General features: G+C 42.0%; 1 protein-coding gene and 1 long non-coding RNA gene across 2 annotated transcripts in view; both read right to left on the reverse strand.

Moving 5' to 3' along the window:
- Nucleotides 1-4,942: 4,942 nt before the first annotated feature.
- Nucleotides 4,943-8,860, reverse strand: LOC142759119 (uncharacterized). Its single transcript, XR_012883065.1, has 6 exons — nt 8,083-8,860; nt 6,710-6,760; nt 6,530-6,594; nt 5,605-5,655; nt 5,432-5,484; nt 4,943-5,221 (listed from the first exon to the last, which is right to left on the reverse strand). It is a non-coding gene; the product is annotated as an uncharacterized LOC142759119 (long non-coding RNA).
- A 407-nt stretch (nt 8,861-9,267) lies between these two features.
- The window catches only part of LOC142760384 (uncharacterized), a 49,706-nt gene continuing 39,698 nt past the window's right edge, over nt 9,268-19,275 (reverse strand). The window contains exons 7-18 of the mRNA XM_075863568.1: nt 18,996-19,112; nt 18,419-18,577; nt 17,431-17,484; nt 16,799-16,840; nt 16,393-16,444; nt 15,479-16,092; nt 13,592-13,656; nt 13,402-13,466; nt 13,212-13,276; nt 11,207-11,263; nt 10,059-10,123; nt 9,268-9,306 (exon numbers count right to left, since the gene is read on the reverse strand). Coding sequence (XP_075719683.1) covers nt 16,396-16,444; nt 16,799-16,840; nt 17,431-17,484; nt 18,419-18,577; nt 18,996-19,112 — 421 coding nt within the window. The 3' untranslated portion in view covers nt 9,268-9,306; nt 10,059-10,123; nt 11,207-11,263; ... (3 more) ...; nt 15,479-16,092; nt 16,393-16,395. The remainder of the gene's footprint in view (nt 9,307-10,058; nt 10,124-11,206; nt 11,264-13,211; nt 13,277-13,401; nt 13,467-13,591; nt 13,657-15,478; nt 16,093-16,392; nt 16,445-16,798; nt 16,841-17,430; nt 17,485-18,418; nt 18,578-18,995; nt 19,113-19,275) is intronic.

Here is a 19,275-nt window from a genome sequence, read left to right on the forward strand (position 1 = left end):
GCGGTCACTGCAAAGCGGCAGATCGTTACCCTTTCTCTCTCCTCTCATGGAATAACTCCTTAGAGAGAAAGGGTAATAAGTGTTCCCCAGTATACCCCAGATGAATCACCCCCCCTCCCACGTCTGATTCCCCCCTTCCGATTCCCCCCCTCACACACAAAATGGCAGCTTCCTGCCCCATACAAGTTCACACCTCACATCTAGATCCGAAAGGCAGATATGTTATAATAGAGGGGACTTTGCTTGGACAGCCCATTGTTTTATGTAACGTTTACTCTCCTAATACCGCACAGATTCCATTCCTACGTAGACTCCTTTCTAAACTCCAGAAGCTTCCTAGGGGGGCATGGCTGGTGGGAGGAGATTTTAATGTCCCGTTCTCCACGTCCATGGATAGGGTCTCTCTTACACACGCTACTCCGACGCCCACCCTTACAGGACTTTCTACACGTTTTAGGCAACTAATTAGAGAGCACCAGCTCTATGATTTGTGGCGAGTGGATCACCCAGGTGATAGGTCCTATACCTTCTTCTCCCATACGCACAGCACTCATACACGCTTAGATTACTTTTTTGGTAATGTCCCTGCCCTCCGTGCGCTCCAGGGGGCGAATATAGACCCCATCTCTTGGTCAGATCACGCACCAGTTTCTGTGTCCCTACAGATAGGGAAACCAAATACGAGAGTATGTCATTGGCGCTTAAACGAAACTTTGATTAAGTCCCCTTCTCTTAGGGACAGCCTGGCCGGACATATGCGGGAATTTTATGCACTTAATGAGGGATCGGTTCCTTCAGTATCCACTCTTTGGGAGGCGCATAAGGCGGTGATGAGAGGGCAATGCATAGTAATGGGATCTAGATTGAAAAGAGACTCTCGGGCCAAGCGGGTGGCTCTCCATCGGACAATTACTAAGTTGGAGAGAGAAATGGGGATTAAACCGGCGGTCCCGACACTACGGAAATTGATAGAGGCTAGAGCACAACTCAAGGACTTAGCTATGAAGGGGGTAGAAAAGTCATTACTATACACAAAAAGGAAATATTACGACAAAGGTAATAAGGCGCACTCGCTTCTGGCCAGACTATTGCGGGATCAGGCGACTGTTCGTACTCCACAGGCGGTTCGGGATAAGGCGGGCATACTCCAGCATCACCCAGACACGATAGCCACACTTTTTCATGACTATTATAAATCCTTATACCACCTGCCAAATACCTTACCACCTGATCCGGCTCGTCGGAGGGAAACGCTGCAAGCATATCTCTCTTCCTGTGCTCTCCCTAAACTGAAAGATGAGGAGCTTTCATCCCTGAATGCCCCGATCTCTGCGGAGGAATTGTTTGATATATTGAAGGACCTCCCTAGTGGTAAGGCCCCTGGACCAGATGGCTTTACATATGGGTATTATAAGACCTTTGCAGAGATCTTGGTTCCACGGATGGCTTCGTTATTTAATGAATTCCTACAGGGTTCTCCCATCCCTCAAACATTCCTGCATTCTCATATCACGCTGATCCCTAAACCGGGTAAAGACCACGCAGAGTGCTCCAATTACAGACCCATAGCCCTTCTGAATTCGGATCTAAAAATTTTCACCCGTCTTCTAGCTAATAGACTCAATGTTTGGCTCCCTTCTTTGATTCACAAAGACCAAGTGGGCTTTGTGCCTCTTAGGCAAGGAGGAGACAACACACGAAGGGCCCTTGACCTCATTGATGCCCTCCAAAAGCAAAAGGAATCGGCGATCCTTCTTAGTCTAGATGCAGAGAAGGCGTTTGACCGCTTGGGATGGCCATTTATGTTCGAAACTCTAAATTCATTTGGGATTTCGGGCCCTTATTTGACAGCACTGCGTGGTCTCTACTCCAAACCGACAGCGGCAATTAAACTCCCACACTCCACCTCCCCTCCGTTTCAAATCTGGAATGGTACACGTCAGGGGTGTCCCCTATCCCCACTTTTATTTGTGCTATGCATAGAACCTTTAGCAGCTCAAATACGGAAATCCAGGGATATAGCGGGGGTCCAGATACAAGATAAAGAGTTTAAGGTTTCCCTGTTTGCAGATGACGTCCTCTTGACTATCACTAAACCTCATACCTCCCTCCCTAACCTTACTACAGTTCTCCGTAGGTATGGGAGGCTGTCAGGATATAAAACTAATACATCTAAAACGGAAGCGCTCCCTCTTAATGTCCCACACCAGGAGCTCCAGCTACTCAAACACAACTACACCTACAACTGGAAGGAAACCTCCCTGACTTATTTAGGAGTTCAACTCACTCCCTCCTATACGTCGGTTTACAAGGCTAATTTCCCCTCTCTGTTTGTAGAGCTACGTCAGCTAATGGCCAGGTGGGATCCTCTTCCCATGTCATTTTTTGGGCGCATAGCAGCGGTCAAAATGACCTTGCTCCCTAAATTACTGTACTACTTTGAGACTTTGCCGGTAGCAGTACCTATGAAGGAATTGCGGGCCATGCAGTCTTCTATCCTCAGGTTCATATGGCATTCCGGCAGACATCGAATTCCGAAATCAGTTTTATTATCGGGTCGATCTGCGGGTGGGCTATCGGTCCCTGATGTGGTGAAGTACTACTGGGCGGCACACCTCCGTCGCATACCCAGCTGGGTGTCTTTAAGGGCGTACAATAAATGGACCGAAATAGAGAAGCTATGGATGGCCCCGGTCCACCCAAACTCCCTGTTATGGGGTGACCCACTGGTAATGCCGACTGCATCTTTATTGGGTCCCATGAGATTTCAAAGGGAGGTGTGGGAAACCTGTAAAAACCGCTTCCATTTGGCATCGGGTTGCCCGCCCTTGACTTCGGTACTCTACACTCCCACTATTCCGGGGGGCACTACCTCCCGAATAGTCCGATTGTGGACGGGAATTGAGGTATTTCACCTGGCTGATATGGTTGATCCCCACACGCAAGAGCTTCACCCGTTTTCATACTTTCAAAAACATCATAATATTCCCTCCGCTGCGTTCTTTCACTATCTTCAGGTTAGACATTACATGCAGCAAACTTTTAGATCCACGCGGGTTACTGCACCTACAAGCTTCGAAAGGTTATGTCGGTATGCTACCACCACTAGGGGGCTTATCTCAGCCATTTATGCATTATTGCTATCCCCGGAGGGTTCCCCTCCGCCTGGGCATAGATACATGTTGAAGTGGGAGGCCTTACTGAATAAATCCATCCCGCTCTCATTGTGGCAGATTATTTGGTCGCAAGCAGCTAAAACCTCCATCTGCACTGCATATAAGGAAAATCAATATAAAATCCTTATGTTTTGGTACCATACCCCTGCCTTTTTGCATAGCTTCAATCCGGGTATTCCGTCGGATTGCTGGCGATGTAGAGGTCAGAGAGGTGATCTGTTCCATATTTTCTGGAGCTGTTCACTGGTACAACAGTATTGGTTGGAAGTTAAGAACTTGGCATTGGCGGTGTTGCAGCAGGATATTCCCTTAGACCCTCTTCATTACCTCCTAAATGTTCCCCCTAGGTCTTTGGGGAAATCACCAGCTCGACTCTTTCGACACTTTCTCACAGCCGCTAAGACGTTGATAGCGTGGAAATGGAGACAGACAACCCCTCCCTCCCACATCGACTTAGTAACTAGAATTAGGGAAATACGTACAATGGAGCATATGACGGCCTCTATTGACAATGAACTGGACAGGTTCAAAGTGGTGTGGGACCCGTGGGACAAGTATTGGATACAGGGAACTCAAGATTAGGTGGTAGGTGGAGCTCCGACTATCCCCCCCCCCTCACCCCCTTAAACCCCTGTGTTTTTTCCCAGATGTTTTGTCTGTCTATTGAAAGTTACTGTCTTACTATGTGAATTGCATGGCCCTTCATGCTGCTCTAAGTTATATGTATATTTTTGAAAAATGTTCAATAAAAACACAGTTGAAACCAAAATGGCGCGCGCATGCACTGTGCATAACCTGCCTGTGTCAGCAGCTGGCACAGAAACCATCAGGGACCGTTGTGACTGGTCCCTGATCAGGTGATCTGTGTGATAAAACCTATCACAGAGATCAAAGACAGTTATTTTAATAACACAGCCAGGACATGGGCTGTGTTTCTCTCTCCTCTCATTGTAGTTGTTCCTTGAGAGGAGAGAGAGATCAGTCTGCGTCCTGTGCTGTAAAAAAAAGTGAAGAAACAAATCACCGCTTTCTAGTATATATATATATATATATATATATATATATATATAATATAAAATCTAGACTAGCGTTAGTGCTAGTTTAGCGTTAGTGCTAGTTTAGGGTTAGTGTTAGTTTAGCGTTAGTGCTAGTTTAGCGTTAGTGCTAGTTTAGCGTTAGTGTTAGTTTAGCGTTAGTGCTAGTTTAGCGTTAGTGCTAGTTTAGCGTTAGTGTTAGTTTAGCGTTAGTGCTAGTTTAGCGTTAGTGCTAGTTTAGGGTTAGTGTTAGTTTAGCGTTAGTGCTAGTTTAGCGTAAGTGTTAGTTTAGGGTTAGTGCTAGTTTAGCGTTAGTGTTTAGGGCCATAATAGCCGTAAGACTACATTAGGGCTTTATTTTATTACGTCTGTTATAAAAAATCAAAAAAATAATAGTTAGTGTAGTTTTTAGGTTTACTTTAGGCTGGGTTCACATGACAGCGTCCTATAGGGCTGAAGCCCCTTAGTGACCGCCGTGAAAAGGCGTATTGGTGGTCACTAAGGGGTTAAAAAAGATATTTCCATTGATGGGAATTAATTTCCTCCATGGAGAATGGTTACAAAGCCGAGTGACAACCATTATGGTCATCATCAGAACTCCTCCAGGACTTTCCCAGACTCTCCCCTCTCCACAGCCACATAACTCTGTTTATTTACCCATAAAGCAGGAAAGACATGAAGTGAAAGAGAAAACAGAAGAACAGAGTTTTTAAAATGTATTTTTTTAATTTCCGCAATGATAATGAATTAACTAAATCCAGGTGGCAAATTTGGGAAAGGTATTGCCGCTGATGATGATTGATGTTCGGGCTCTACATGTTGTCTCGTAGCTTTGTGTTTGATGTCCTATATGCCGCCTCAAATAAAATACTCCCTTTCCCTTTCGAGGATCCAGTAAGTCTTCGTTGACTTTTCAATGTTTGTTGATAGAAAAGTTATTTTCTGCGTTTTTTTTTTTATAAGATGTCAAATTGTGCGTATTAAAAAGTGATGATGGTTCTTCATGGTGACCTGTAGAAGAACACATATTTTATAACCAGAAAAATACGACCATGACACACAGCGGAGTAACATGCAGTCACAGGGCCCCAGAGCAGTATATGGCCCCACATCACCCCACCCACCAGGACTAATAGGTGTGGGAAATGGATGCGACTGAAAATTCATAGAATAGAGAGTTTACTGTAGTCTGCCCCTGTCTATGGAGGGTCATATACTCACTGGTGATGTGCTCATATTCTGATGTCATTTTCTGAAATTATAGATGTTCTTGTCTGGAAAAAAGGGAATGAGTTATACAGATTGATTGACTTATAGCTGTATACAGATCATATACAAAACACATGTCCTGGACTGGGGAATGTCCCTGTCTGGGGAGGGTCTCATATACTTACTGTTCAGTCTGATTTTTTGCTGCCCATAGCGGAAACTGTTGATGTTATTGTCTAGAAAAAAGGTAAGAAATTAAGCAGATTAATTGACAGGTCACTGTCACGTTGCAGTATATTGGTCATTATTATTCATCAGTATTTATAAGCCAAAACCAAAACATAATTAGAAAAAGAATAATATAAATATTCACAACTCTTCTGTGTTTTAGACCAGTTTCTATTTTTTGCTTACAGATACTGATGCAAAATACTGACGCGTGAAAGTTGCCTTATAGCTATATATATATACATATATATATATATATATACATTTCCGAATACATGTCCTGACTGGAGAATGTCCCTGTCTGGATTGAAACCCAGAAGCTCCTGTCCCAGGCAGCAGCTCATCTCATTGAGCTATAGGTGATGTCAGAGAGCTCCACTGCTGAATCTGCTGTCTAGGTTTTCTTGACTTTTGCGCCTCTGGATTCCTTTCCTTTATTGCCTGATTGGTCTCAGTCTTTTGGTTTACTATATAATCCTGTCCCTTGCCCTTCCTGATTGTCAGACTATTGAGATTCCTGCCTGTAGTCTAGTTCCATCTGTCTTACTCTACAAACTGTTGCTGCTCATTTGTGTACCGAAATTGAATTATTTTCTGACCACATCTCTGCCTCACTCTACAACCTGTTGTCACTTGTTTGAGCACAAATCTTGGATTGTTTCCGGACCACATCTCTGCTTTACGCTACAACCTGTTGCTGCCTATCTGTGTATCAAACTTAGATAATTTCCTCAACATGTCTCTATGCTACAATCTGTTGTTGCTTATCTGCGTACCGAACCTGGACTGTTACCTAATTACTTTTGCTATTTTTAACCTCCTGCCTGATCGTTTCAGTCACAGGACTTCAAATCTGCCACTGACATTAACATATATACTCACTACTGATGTTCGAATGTTATGATCTTTTGCTACCCATATCTGCTGAAACTTTTTGATGTTAATGTCTAGAAAAAATGGGAGAAATTAGTTAAACAGATCGCTTAACTTATAACTATTTACACATAATATATGTCCTGGACTGGGGAAGGTCCCTGTCTGGGGAGGGTCTCATATACTCACTGTTAAGTCTGATGTTTTGCTGCCCATTGATTAAACTGTTGATGTTATTGTCTAGAAAAAATGGAATAAGTTAAGTTGATTCATAGACAGGCCACTTTCACACGCCAGTATTTTGGTCAGTATTTTGCAGCCAAAACTTGAAACAGAAAATATATAGAAAAAGTATAATGGAAAAATTTACATCTCTTCCGTGTTTTTGACCCTCTCCCGATCTTGGATATAAATACTAATACAAAATACTGATGTTTAAAAGGGGTCTTATTAGTACACACACATAACACACAAACAGAATACATGTCCTGGACTAGAGAATGTCCCTGTCTGGAGAGGGTCTTATATTGTCGTGATTGAAACCGAGAAACTCCTGCTGCTTTTCTCATTGTACTATAAGGGATTTTGGAGAGTTCCACTGCTGAATATGTTGTCCAGATTTTCTTGACTTTTGCCTCTATGGATTCCATGCTTTATTGCCTGATTGGTCTCAATCTTTTGGTATACTATATAAACCTGTCCTTGCACTTCCTGATTGTCAGACTTTTGAGGTTCCTGTCTGTAGTCTAGTTTCTTTCTGCGTCACTTCACAAACTTGCTGCTCATTTGTGTATCGAAAGTAAATTGTTTCCTGACCACACCTTTGCCTCACTCTACAACCCGTTGTCACTTATATGTATACCAAACTTGGATTGTTCCCAGACCACTTATCTGCTTTAACCTACAACCTGTTGCTTCTTATCTGTGTATCAAACTTAGATTATTCTCTAACCACTTCTCCGCGTCACGCTACAATCTGTTGTCGCTTATCTGTGTACCAAATCTGAACTGCTAGTTAACTACTTTTGCTATTATGAACCTCCTATCAGATTGTTCCAGCCTCGGTACTTCAAATCTGCCACCGACATTAGGGCCCCATGCAAATGACCATAGATTTCGTCTATAATTACGGACCTATTCATTATTATGTCCGACTGACACTTTCCCGTATATTTACGGGAAGGTGTCCTTACCGTAGAAACCTTCCGTAAAAAATCCTATTTTTTTATTTTATGGATCGGGCTCCCATACTATATAATGGAAACACTGTCCACAAATGCGTATGACTGACCACAGCCGTCTGCGGCCGGATATGCCTGTAATCATAGACTGTGATTATGGGCACGGTCATGTGCATAGAGCCTTATATATATACCCACTACTGATGTTAGGATGCTCTGATATTTTGCTGCCCATATCTGCTGAAATTTTTCTATAAAAAAAAGTGCAAGAATGAGTTAAACAGACCGATTAACTTATAGCTGTATACACATAAAATACCGACAGAATACATGTCCTGGACTAGAGAATGTTCCTGTCTGAGGAGGGTCTCATATACTCACTGTTTAGTTTGATGTTTTGCTGCCAATAGATGGAACTGTTGATGTTATTGTCTAGAAAAAAGGGAATGAGTTAAGTTGATTGATAGACAGGCCACTTCACACGGCAGTATTTTGGTCAGTATTTTGCATTAGTATTTATAATCCAAATCCAGAAACAGAACATAAATATAAAAAGTATTATTGAAAGTTTTGCACCTCTTCCGTGTTTTGGCCTATAAATACCCATACAAAATACTGACCAAATGACTGCCATGGAAAAGGGGGCTTATAACTATATACACAAACAGAATACATGTCCTGGGCTGCAGAATGTCCTTGCCTGGTGAGGGTCTCATTTTGTAAGGATTCATACCCAGAAACTCCTGTGTCCGAGGCAGCAGCTCTTCTCATTGAGCTATAGGGGATGTTGGACAGCTCCACTGCTGAATCTGTTGTCCAGGTTTTCTTGACTTTTGCCTCTCTGGATTCCTTTCCTTTAATGCCTTTTAGGTCTCGCTCTTTTGGCTTACTATATAAACCTGTCCTTGCACTTCCTGAGTGTCAGACTATTGAGGTTCCTGCCTGTAGACTAGTTCCTTTCTCTACAAACTGTAGCACCTTATTTGTGTACCGAACTTGTATTGTTTCCTCACCACGTCTCTGCTTCATTCTACAACCTGTTGCTGCTTATCTGTGTACCGAACCTGGACTGTTTCTTAATTACTTTTGCTATTATCAACCTCCTGCCTAATCATTTTAGCCACCGGTCTCCAAACCTGCCACCGACCTTGACATATATACTCACTACTTATGTTCGGATGTTCTTATCTTTTGCTGCCCATGTCTGCTCGAAAATTTTTGATGTTAATTTCTAGAAAAAAATTAAAGGAATGAACCATTAACTTTTAGCTTTATACACATAATCCACCAACCAAATGCATGTCCTGGACCTGAGGTTGCCCCTGTCTGGGGAGGGTCTCGTATACTCACTAATGATGTTATGATGTACTGATGTTATGCTGCCCAAATCTCTGATGTCAATTTTTGATGTTATGCTGCTCAAATCTCTGATGTCAATTTTTGATGTTAATGTCTAGAAAAAATAGGAAGAAATTAGTTTAACAGATTGGATAATTTATTGCACAGGCAGAATACATGTTCTGGACTAGAGAACGTCCCTGTTTGGGGAGGGTCTTATATACTCACTGTTTATTGTGATGTTTCTGAAACTGTTGATGTTATTTTCTAGAAAAAAGGGAATAAGTCAAACAAATTGATTGATTGATTGATTGATTGATTGATTGATTGTATATATAATACAAAGACTGAATACATGTCCTGGGCTGCAGAATGTGATGATGCTGCTGCCCATGTGACCGCTGCAGCCTGTGATTGGCTGCATTTGTCACTTGGGTTAAAACATCATCCCAGAAGGCCGGGCTGCATGAAGAGCAGCTGGGAAGAATAGGAGCCGTTGCTATGACAAAGATAGACTTTTTTATTATTATAAACAAAAAACGGTTTTGTATTGTTTCAGATTTTAAATCGCATCGTTTCTGCGCAAAAATATCAACATTTGTTATTTGTTGCGGATTTTAACTCCTCATTGAATTCAATAGGCAAAACCCAAATCAAAAGTGCAACAATTCCTTTGACATTCTGTGGATTAAAAAAACGCACCGCAGGTCAATTTATGATTGTTTTCTAAGCAGATTTTTTCTGCATTCTGTCGATGAAATTTATTCAAATCTCATCCACTTTGCTGCTACGGTAATACATAACGATATCCGTTGTGGAAAATCTACAAACATACCCAAATGGAAAAATTTTCACCTCTTCCATGTTTTGGGCCCACTTCTGTTTTTTGGCATATAAATAATAATGCAAAATAATGAGCAAGTTACTTATAGCTGTATATATATATAATACACAAACAGAATACATGTCCTGGACTGAAGAATGAATGTCCCTGTGCGTGGAGGGACTCATATACTCACTGCCGATGTTCTGGTCTTCTGAAGTTTTGCTGCCAATATCTGATGGAAATCAACGATGTTATTGTCTGGGGAAAAAAGGGGAAAGTATGAGTTAAGCAGATTGATTGACTGTAGCTGTATATACAGACATCATATAAGTCCTGGACTGGAGAATGCCCCAGTCTGGGGAGGGTCTCATATCATCACCATTCAAACACAGAAACTCCTGTGTCCGAGGCAGTAGCTCTTCTCATTGAGCTATAGGGGATGTTGGACAGCTCCACTCCTGAATCTGTTGTGTAGGTTTTATTGACTTTTGCCTCTGGAGTCCTTTTCGTTATTGCCCGATTGGTCTCACTCTTTTGGCTTACTATATAAACCTGTCCCTTGCACTTCCTGATTGTCAGACTATTAAGGTTCCCGCCTGTAGTCTAGTTCCTTTCGCTACAAACTGTAGCAGCTTATTTGTGTACCGAAATGTAATTGTTTCCTGACCACATATCTGCTTAATACTGCAACCTGTTGCTTCTTATATGTGAACCAAACTGAGATTATTTCCTAACATCTCTGCCTCACGCTATAATCTGTTGCCGCTTAAAGGGGTTTTCCCATTTTGGACATTTATGGCATATCAACAGGATATGCATTAAAAGTCTGACAGATGTGGGTCCCAGAGTCCCATGTGGGTCCCCGCGCCTATCTCTAGAACGGGGCCTCCTAAACCCTGTTCTAGCTTATTCGACTCCGCTGCCTCCCGACCACTTCCTAAGTGCTCTAAGTGCTCGCTGAGCTACGCTATTTCCGTAACTCCCACAGAAGTAAATGGGAGTTACTGAAACAGCGTAGCGCGGCGAGCTACGCTGTTTCAGGAACTCGGTAGCTACGGAAACAGCGTAGCTCGCCGTGGTACTCTGTTTCCGTAACTCCCGACCACCTAACCAGGATGTGGCCAGGAGGCAGCGGGAGCAGAGTGAGCTAGCAGTGGGTTTAGAGGGCCCTGTTCTAGAGATAGGTTCGGGTCCCAGGGAATTGTCCAAGGTGGGAAACCCCTTTAAGTGCGTACTAAACCTGGACTGGTACTTGAGCGCTTTTGATATTATCACCCTCCTGCCTAATCATTTCGGTCACAGGTCTGCAAATCTGCAACCGACCTTGACATATATACTCACTTCTGATGTCCTGATGTTATGCTGCCCGTATCTCATAAAAATTATTGATGTTAAGGTCTAGAAGAAAAGGTAAGAAATTAGTTATACAGATTGGTTGACTTACAGTATATGCAAAGACAGAATACATGTCCTGGACTGGAGAATTCCCCTGTCTGGGGTGGGTCTTTTATACTCACTAATGATGTTAAGATGTTATGCTGCCAATGTCTCATAAAAATTATTGATGTTAGTGTCTATAAAAAAAGGGAAGAAATGACAAAAGGGGTTGTCCAGGCATGGAGTAGTTTTCATACTGATTACGTATGCACAGGATACCTGGTCCCTGCACCGATCAGCTGTTTCGGCTGACTCTGAGCAATAGATGTCAGGGTCAGTAGCAGATGGCTCCAGTCACAGTATAGTGGCCATGCTGCAAGACAGCAGCTCTGCTCCTATTCAAGTGAAAAGAGCCATCTGCTTCCGACACCGTTAACTGCATAAAATCTGATGCCCAGAGGCAGCCGGAACAGCTGATCGGTGTGGGGTCCGAGTGTCGGATCTCCACCAATCATATACTGATGACCTATACTTTTTAATTTTTTCATCAGTGGAGCTGTATGAGGGCTTGTTTTTGTGAGACGAGCTATAGTTTTTATAGGTACCATTTTTGGATACATGCAACTTTTGGATCACTTTTTTTTCCAATTTTTGTAGGGCAAAGTGACCAAAAAACAGAAATTCCGGCATTGTTTTTATGGGGTTTATTTTACGCCGTTCACCGCATGGAATAAATAACATGCAATTTTTAAAGTTCATATGTATGGTTTATTTTTATTTTTTTTAATAATAAAGGACCTGATAAGGGAAAAAAAGGTGATTGTGTTTTATTTTATTACTTTATGAAATGTTAAATACTTTTGTGTAAAAAAAAACAAAAGTATATTAGGTATGATACCTTTATTGGCTAACCATAAAAGTTCTATATGCAAGCTTTCAAAGCACACAGGCTCCTTCTTCAGGCTTGCATATATAACTTTTATGGTTAGCCAATAAAGGTATCATACCTATTATACTTTTGTCTTTTTTGACACAAAAGTATTTAACATTTCATATTGTCTCTGACTAAGACGGTACTACACTATTTTATTACTTTGAAACTTTTATTATATTTTTCACAACTTTTTTTTTTTCACTTTTTTTACACTTTTCTTTAGTCCCACTAGAACTTGAAGGTCCAACTGTCAGATTTTTCTAATACATTGCACTACCAATGTAGTGCAATGCATTATATCTGTCAGTCATTCACTGACAGCAAGCCGATTAGGCTTCGCCTCCGGGCAAAGCCTAATTGGCTTCTGTAATGGCAGAGAAGGAGGCCATTGTTAGGCCTCCTGTTGCCATAGCAGCAGTCGGCAGCCCTGATTGCATGGCAGGGCTGCCGATCTGCTACCAACCTCTAAGATGCAGCGATCAATTTCGATCGCTGCATCTAGGGGGTTAGTGGCAGGTATCGGAGCTAGCTCCGGTTCTTGCCGTTACTGGTGGATGTCAGCTGTATCATACAGCTGACATCCACCGCTGATGACGCTTACAGGCGGCTCTGGAAGCCTTTTAGGCCCTGCCTCCAGGCGGGCCCAGAAAAACTTCTGTACTAGGCATTCCGGGAGGAAAATGTTAGGCCTCCGGTTGCCTTTGCAGTCACCGGCACTCCAGCAATTTCATTGCTGGGGTGCCGATGAGCTGCAAACCCCTTAAATGCCATAACCCCAGGGTGTCAGCTGTAACATACAGCCAACACCCGGGGATGGTGGCACCGACTCAGCTTCTGAGGAGGTGTCCACCATTTGTCGTATAGATACGGCAAAATGCGGGAAGCACTAGCTTTCCATGACATATTCATACGACAAATTGTCGGGAAGCGGTTAAACAGACTGATTGACTTCATAAATAAATATATATGCAAAGAGAAGAATACATGTCCTGGACTGGAGGATGCCCCTGTCTGGGGTGGGTCTTGTATACTCACTAATGATGTTATAATGTCCTGATGTTATTCTGCCAATGCCTGATGAAAATTATTGATGTTAATGTCTAAAAATAAAGGGAAGGAATGAGTTAAACAGATTCATTGACATAGCTATATACATAATACAAAGACAGAATACATATCATAGACTGGAGGATGCCCCTGTCTGGGGAGGGTCTCGTATACTCACTAATGATGTTATGATGTCTTGATGTTATGCTGCCAATGTCTGCTGAAAATTATTGATGTTAATGTCTAAAAATAAAGGGAAGGAATGAGTTAAACAGATTTATTGACATAGTTATATACATAATACAAAGACAGAATACATGCCATAGACTGGAGGATGTCCCTGTCTGGGGAGGGTCTCATATACTTACTAATGATGTTATGATGTCCTGATGTTATGCTGCCAATGTCTGATGAAAATTATTGATATTAATGTCTAAAAATAAAGGGAAGGAATGAGTTAAACAGATTTATTGACATAGCTATATACATAATACAAAGACAGAATACATATCCTGGAATCAGTGGCGAATTAAGTAGACCATAGGCCCTGGGCTGTTAGCCAAACTTAGGCCCACCCCTTCTCCACCGCCACGCCGCATCTATTGCTAACCCTACCTTTTTGCACAAGCATTAACAAATGGATGTTATGATTCCTCTTTCACAGGGCTGTGCCCCTACATACTGACAGTATCACACTGTCTAGGGACACATCCTCCTGACAAGGGGATTGGTAACACAAATTTTTCTATCAGTCCTGGACTGCACAAAGACTTCATGTGGAATACAAGGATTTTCTATAATAAACATGTCAGGAGAGGGGACAGATTCTCTACAATTCCAGTGACTCACAGGTGACGACGTCTCATATATATATATTGTAGCAGTGCAGCTACTGGACGGTGCAGAAACTCAGGTGTTAAGCAACCAGGGAGCATGTACAACAGAGAGGGTTTTCTCTGCTGTTGCTTGGGTGTAAAGCCTGGAATAGGGCTGTCTGATGAGCTTAGTTAGGCTTCAGCTGAGACGGCTCTTTAATTCAGGGGTGTGCAGTTCACACAGAGCTCTCAGTCTGGGGAAGACAGGCATGCTAGCCTGTGAGAGTCACCACCGTGTGAGGTAAAACTGTGAAGGTTTTGAGGTGCTGGGCACAAGGCTCAGTGTCTCGTAGTGAGGGACACTGAATGTGTTGGTTAGAGGCTGGACGGCCTAGGGTTTATTTTGTATATTTATTGTTGTAACACTGATTACTGTGGTGAAGACAATAAAGCTAGCTGCGGCTGGTTTAAACCTTTTACTCAAGGAGTTGGAGTGAACTTTCTATGTATGCCAACCATCTCACCCGGGAGATGGCGATCCTGTGAGCTAAGTGGTCCCCAGGTTGTTACAATATATACATACACTATATATACACATACATATATATATATATATATATACACATACGCTATATATACACATACATACACTATTTATATATATACATACATACACTCACTATATATACACACATACTCTCTATATACACATACATACACTTTATATATATATATATATATATATATATATATATATATATATATATATATATATATATATATATACAGTGAAGGAAATAAGTATTTGATCCCTTGCTGATTTTGTAAGTTTGCCCACTGTCAAAGTCATGAACAGTCTAGAATTTTTAGGCTAGGTTAATTTTACCAGTGAGAGATAGATTATATTAAAAAAAAAGCAGAAAATCACATTGTCAAAATTATATATATTTATTTGCATTGTGAACAGAGAAACACCTCCCGATGCTCGCAGCCATGGATCCGTTAGCGCTGGCCTCTGTCTACTTCCTAGGAGACGCCAGCGCTCACTTCCGCTCCGTCCTGCTGTGTACCGTAGGATCGTCATCATCAACTGCCATGATTTCCTGGTCTATAAGAAGGCCCCAGGCCTTCTGATCCTTGCCTGAGCATTGTTAGTCTAACCCAGTCTGTCTCGCATACCCTGTGTCCGTGACACACACACTATATATACATACATACACACACACACACACACACACACACACTATATATACATACATACACACACACACACACACACACACACACACACACACACACACACACACACACACACACTATCTATACATACATACACTATATATACATACAAACAAACAAACACTATACATACATTGGACACACATGAATATGCACATTATACACATATAAAGTACACATTGTAAACACACATGCACTTACCTTTTATGTAGGATATTTGTGAAGGGCGTTCAGCAGCTTGATGGCCCGACACAGTGCCGCAGACAGTCTCCCCTCCCCCTCCCTCACATCCCGACTGGTAACAGCAGTAGCAGGAGGAGGAGCAGGAGGAGAGGTGTGTAGAGCAGGGAAGGGGGGCTGGAGGGGGAGCTTCTAAAGCAGTACAGGGAGATGTAAGCTAGCAGCACAGACCACGGCTGCTAATAGCTGGGAGTCGGACAGAATCTCACTTTGCCTCATGACAGGTGCAGCCCTGGCACCGGGGCCCCCTCCTGTGCTAGCGACGCCACCGGGCATGAGGGGGTCTGTGCGGTTCACCCGAACCTCCCTAATGATGATCCGCCACTGCCTGGAATGGAGAATGCCCTGTCTGGGGAGGGTCTCGTATACTCCCTATTGATGTTTTGATGGTATGCTGCCCAAATTACTGATGACAATTTTTGATGTTAATGTCTAGAAAAAAGGGAAGGAATGAGTTAAACAGATTGATACCACATACAGAATACATGTCCTGGACTAGAGAATATCCCTGTCCGTGGAGGGTCTTATATACTCACTGTTTAATCTGATGTTTCTGAATCTGTTGATATTATTTTCTAGAAAAAAAGAGGAATGAGTTCAGCAGATTGATTGACAGGTCACTTTCACACTGCATGATTTTGGTCAGTCTTTTGCTTTACTATTTATAAGCCAAACCCAGAAGCGGAACATGAATAGCAAAAGTATAATGGAAAGATTTGCATGTCTTCCATGTTTTGGACCAACTCCTGATTTTGGCTTATAAATACTGATGCAAAATACTGAGTGTGAAAGTGGCCTTAGAGCTATATACACAAAGAGTATACATGTCCTGGACTGGAGAAAGTCCCTGTCTGGGGAGGGTCTCACATACTTACTGCTTATTCTGATGTTTTGACGGTGGCGCAGCAGAAAATTGCTCTGAAGAATCTTTGACGAAAGAAAACAAGTGTTTCATCAGAAGGAAATCATATAGTAAATGTCTAGATCAGCACAATACAGGCGTCCAGTGGAGCGCTATGTGATAGAGAAGCATGGCTAGTGATAGCATCGAAGGACTTTCTGTATTTGATGCAGGTGTAGGGATGTCAGGGGGAACACAAACTGTTTTCTGTGCATTGCTTTCTGCTCATATAGTGGCAGTGATGAATAATGTCTAGTAACCACTGGACTAGTATTACCTGGAAATGCAGGGGAGAAACAAAGCTGGTCTTTCCTGCCAGCAAGAACATTCATAAAAAAAATAAGGTGTGATAAAGCCCACATGGAACCTGCATTTATTACCTTGATGTTCGTGTTTCTGCTGCACGGCCGCTGTTTCTGTTGCTGGTGAAAAAATACGATTTAATGATAAATAAATAGCCTGTGAAATGTTAGTAATAGAAATATGAAAAGGTAACTAAACTTTTAAAAAACTTTTGACATGTCATAGTGTTGTGTCAGAAGTTTTGATCAGTCGGGGTTCAACCACTGAGACCCCCACTGATTGCTAAAACATAGTGGCAGAAGCGCTCGGATGAAAGCTGTGTCACTTTGTTTCTGATCAGCTTGTCTCGGAAAGCCGAGCCATCGAATTCCAGAGTCAATAGACAGTCTATAAACCCGTACACCGCTGGTGCGGCTTTCCTCGTGAAGCTGATCTGAAATTAAGCAGCACAGCACTCACTCAGCGCTCAAACCCCCACTGATCAAAACTTGTGACATGTCACTGTAATATGTCAAAAGTTTTTTGAAAGTTTAGTTACACTTTAAGTATAATCCTAGTGACGTCAGAAAACATCTAATAACCCGGATGTATAACCTGTATAATCCCATCACATGTTCTATGGTAGGATAAACGTCATACTAGAATTATACTTATAATTGTAGTTCTTACTATGTGATATAGCAGGACCAACTCTCCGTGAATTACTCACATGTTTCTTGTCCCGGTACCTCTTAAGCTTTTCGGTAGCCACCATTTGTGTCTTCTTTAAGAAAAAAGTAAAAAAATAAAATAAGATCAGCTCCATGTCATGAGTGAAGGACTAGTAGGATTAGTCTATGCAATAAGATTGTCCTGCGGAGACTGAATGAGGCGGCGCTCATAGGAGTAAAATAAGTGACCCCCTAGACTCCAGTGTGGAAATTCAGCCAAGTATACATTTTCTTGAATGAATCCACATTCGGCAATTGCCTTTCTCGACGATACTCTCCTGTTGTTCCTCTGTTGGCCACTAAGGCACGCATTTCTTATAGTGCCAGCACGTGCCAAATCACCAAGCCTTCCCATTGCTCTTTGCCTGAACAATTAGGTTCAAAACTCCAGTTTGCTAGTTGTATCCTCCTGAGATTATTTATTATCGACCCTGCCTGAACTTGACCGGATGCTGCATCTTGTCTGCTGTTATTGTACCTCGCCTCTACACGTCAGCTGCTGCCAACAGAAACTCCTCTGGGGGTAGCGACCTTGGCATACTAGCAGCCAAGTCCACATCTCCATACAGAGGTTAAAAGATATAAACCTAGCTATCCCTTAGACTCCGCTCCTCAGTTTAGCCCCACGCCAAATTCGTTGGCAACATAGTGGATCCACACCATCCTCTATAGGCCCCATGACACATATATTGATATAAATGCAGCATATTTCTACAGAGCGATTGTCCTTTATTTACATACAGAATATTTTTAAACACACCAGGCTTTCTCCTGTATAAAGAACTTAAAAGTAACTGGGGCCATGAAACATGAAACATACCCACTCATGTCACCCTGTAATGTCTAATATGATAAATGACTAGCGCCCTCTAGTGTAAATTATGTTTGTAACCCGGTATATGTGCCACCATACTTTATGCCACTCTAAGTCTGGATAACATAGCGTCTGCCTACAATCACATCATCGTGGCAGGATTCTGTACTTACCGACTGGTGGTCTCATGTTTGTCCATTGTCTCATCCACCTCCACTTTCATCATCCCTTCTTCCTCCTCATCCTCCTCCACCTTCATCATCTCTCCCTTCTCGGTGTTCATCTTCTTTTTCTCCTGTTTTATCTTAGTCTCGTCCTCATTTTCCTCCATACTATTAGAAAGTAAAGATTGTGAGAGTATAGGACGCACTCTATATGCTCTACGGATGTATAATTAAGGAACATCACCCCTGCCCACATAGAAATATTCACACCCATATTGTGTTACACATGACAGTATTAAAATACAGATAAAGTAGCTCAATGTTATAATGGTATCATGAGTTATAATGTCCAGCACAAGAGTGTAACCCAACCCCAATAATATACCTTCATCTAACATTAGTCCTATTGTTAGCCCGTGGACGTGTCCTGTGTACTTATCCGGCACGTGTTCTATGTCATATTTGTATCGCCATGTATTACTCTGTCTGGATAACCCAAGTCATTCATTATCAAATCAATATCTATAATGTACGTTATTTAGTGTCTGTATACCATAAGCTCATTGTAGCCGGATTCTTTACATACCCAATGATGTTATCATATTCATATGCTTTCTCTGTCTCACTCTCTCTCTTCACATGTTCAATATTTTCTGTCTCTACATAAATTTCTTCCACTCCTTCTTCATCCTCATCTTCTTCACTATTGAACCACACATAAAAAAGTTACATACAAACAGGGTTATTTCTAGAGAATTTATCCACATATCTCCCCACCCGAGGAGGCATAAATAATTTTTATTAATTTTAAAGCGGTTTTCTCATAATGATCATTTATCGGCTGTCTACAGGATGTGTCGCTGCGC

This window comes from Rhinoderma darwinii, chromosome 4, assembly GCF_050947455.1.
Source record: "Rhinoderma darwinii isolate aRhiDar2 chromosome 4, aRhiDar2.hap1, whole genome shotgun sequence".
Taxonomy (NCBI): Eukaryota; Metazoa; Chordata; class Amphibia; order Anura; family Rhinodermatidae; genus Rhinoderma; species Rhinoderma darwinii.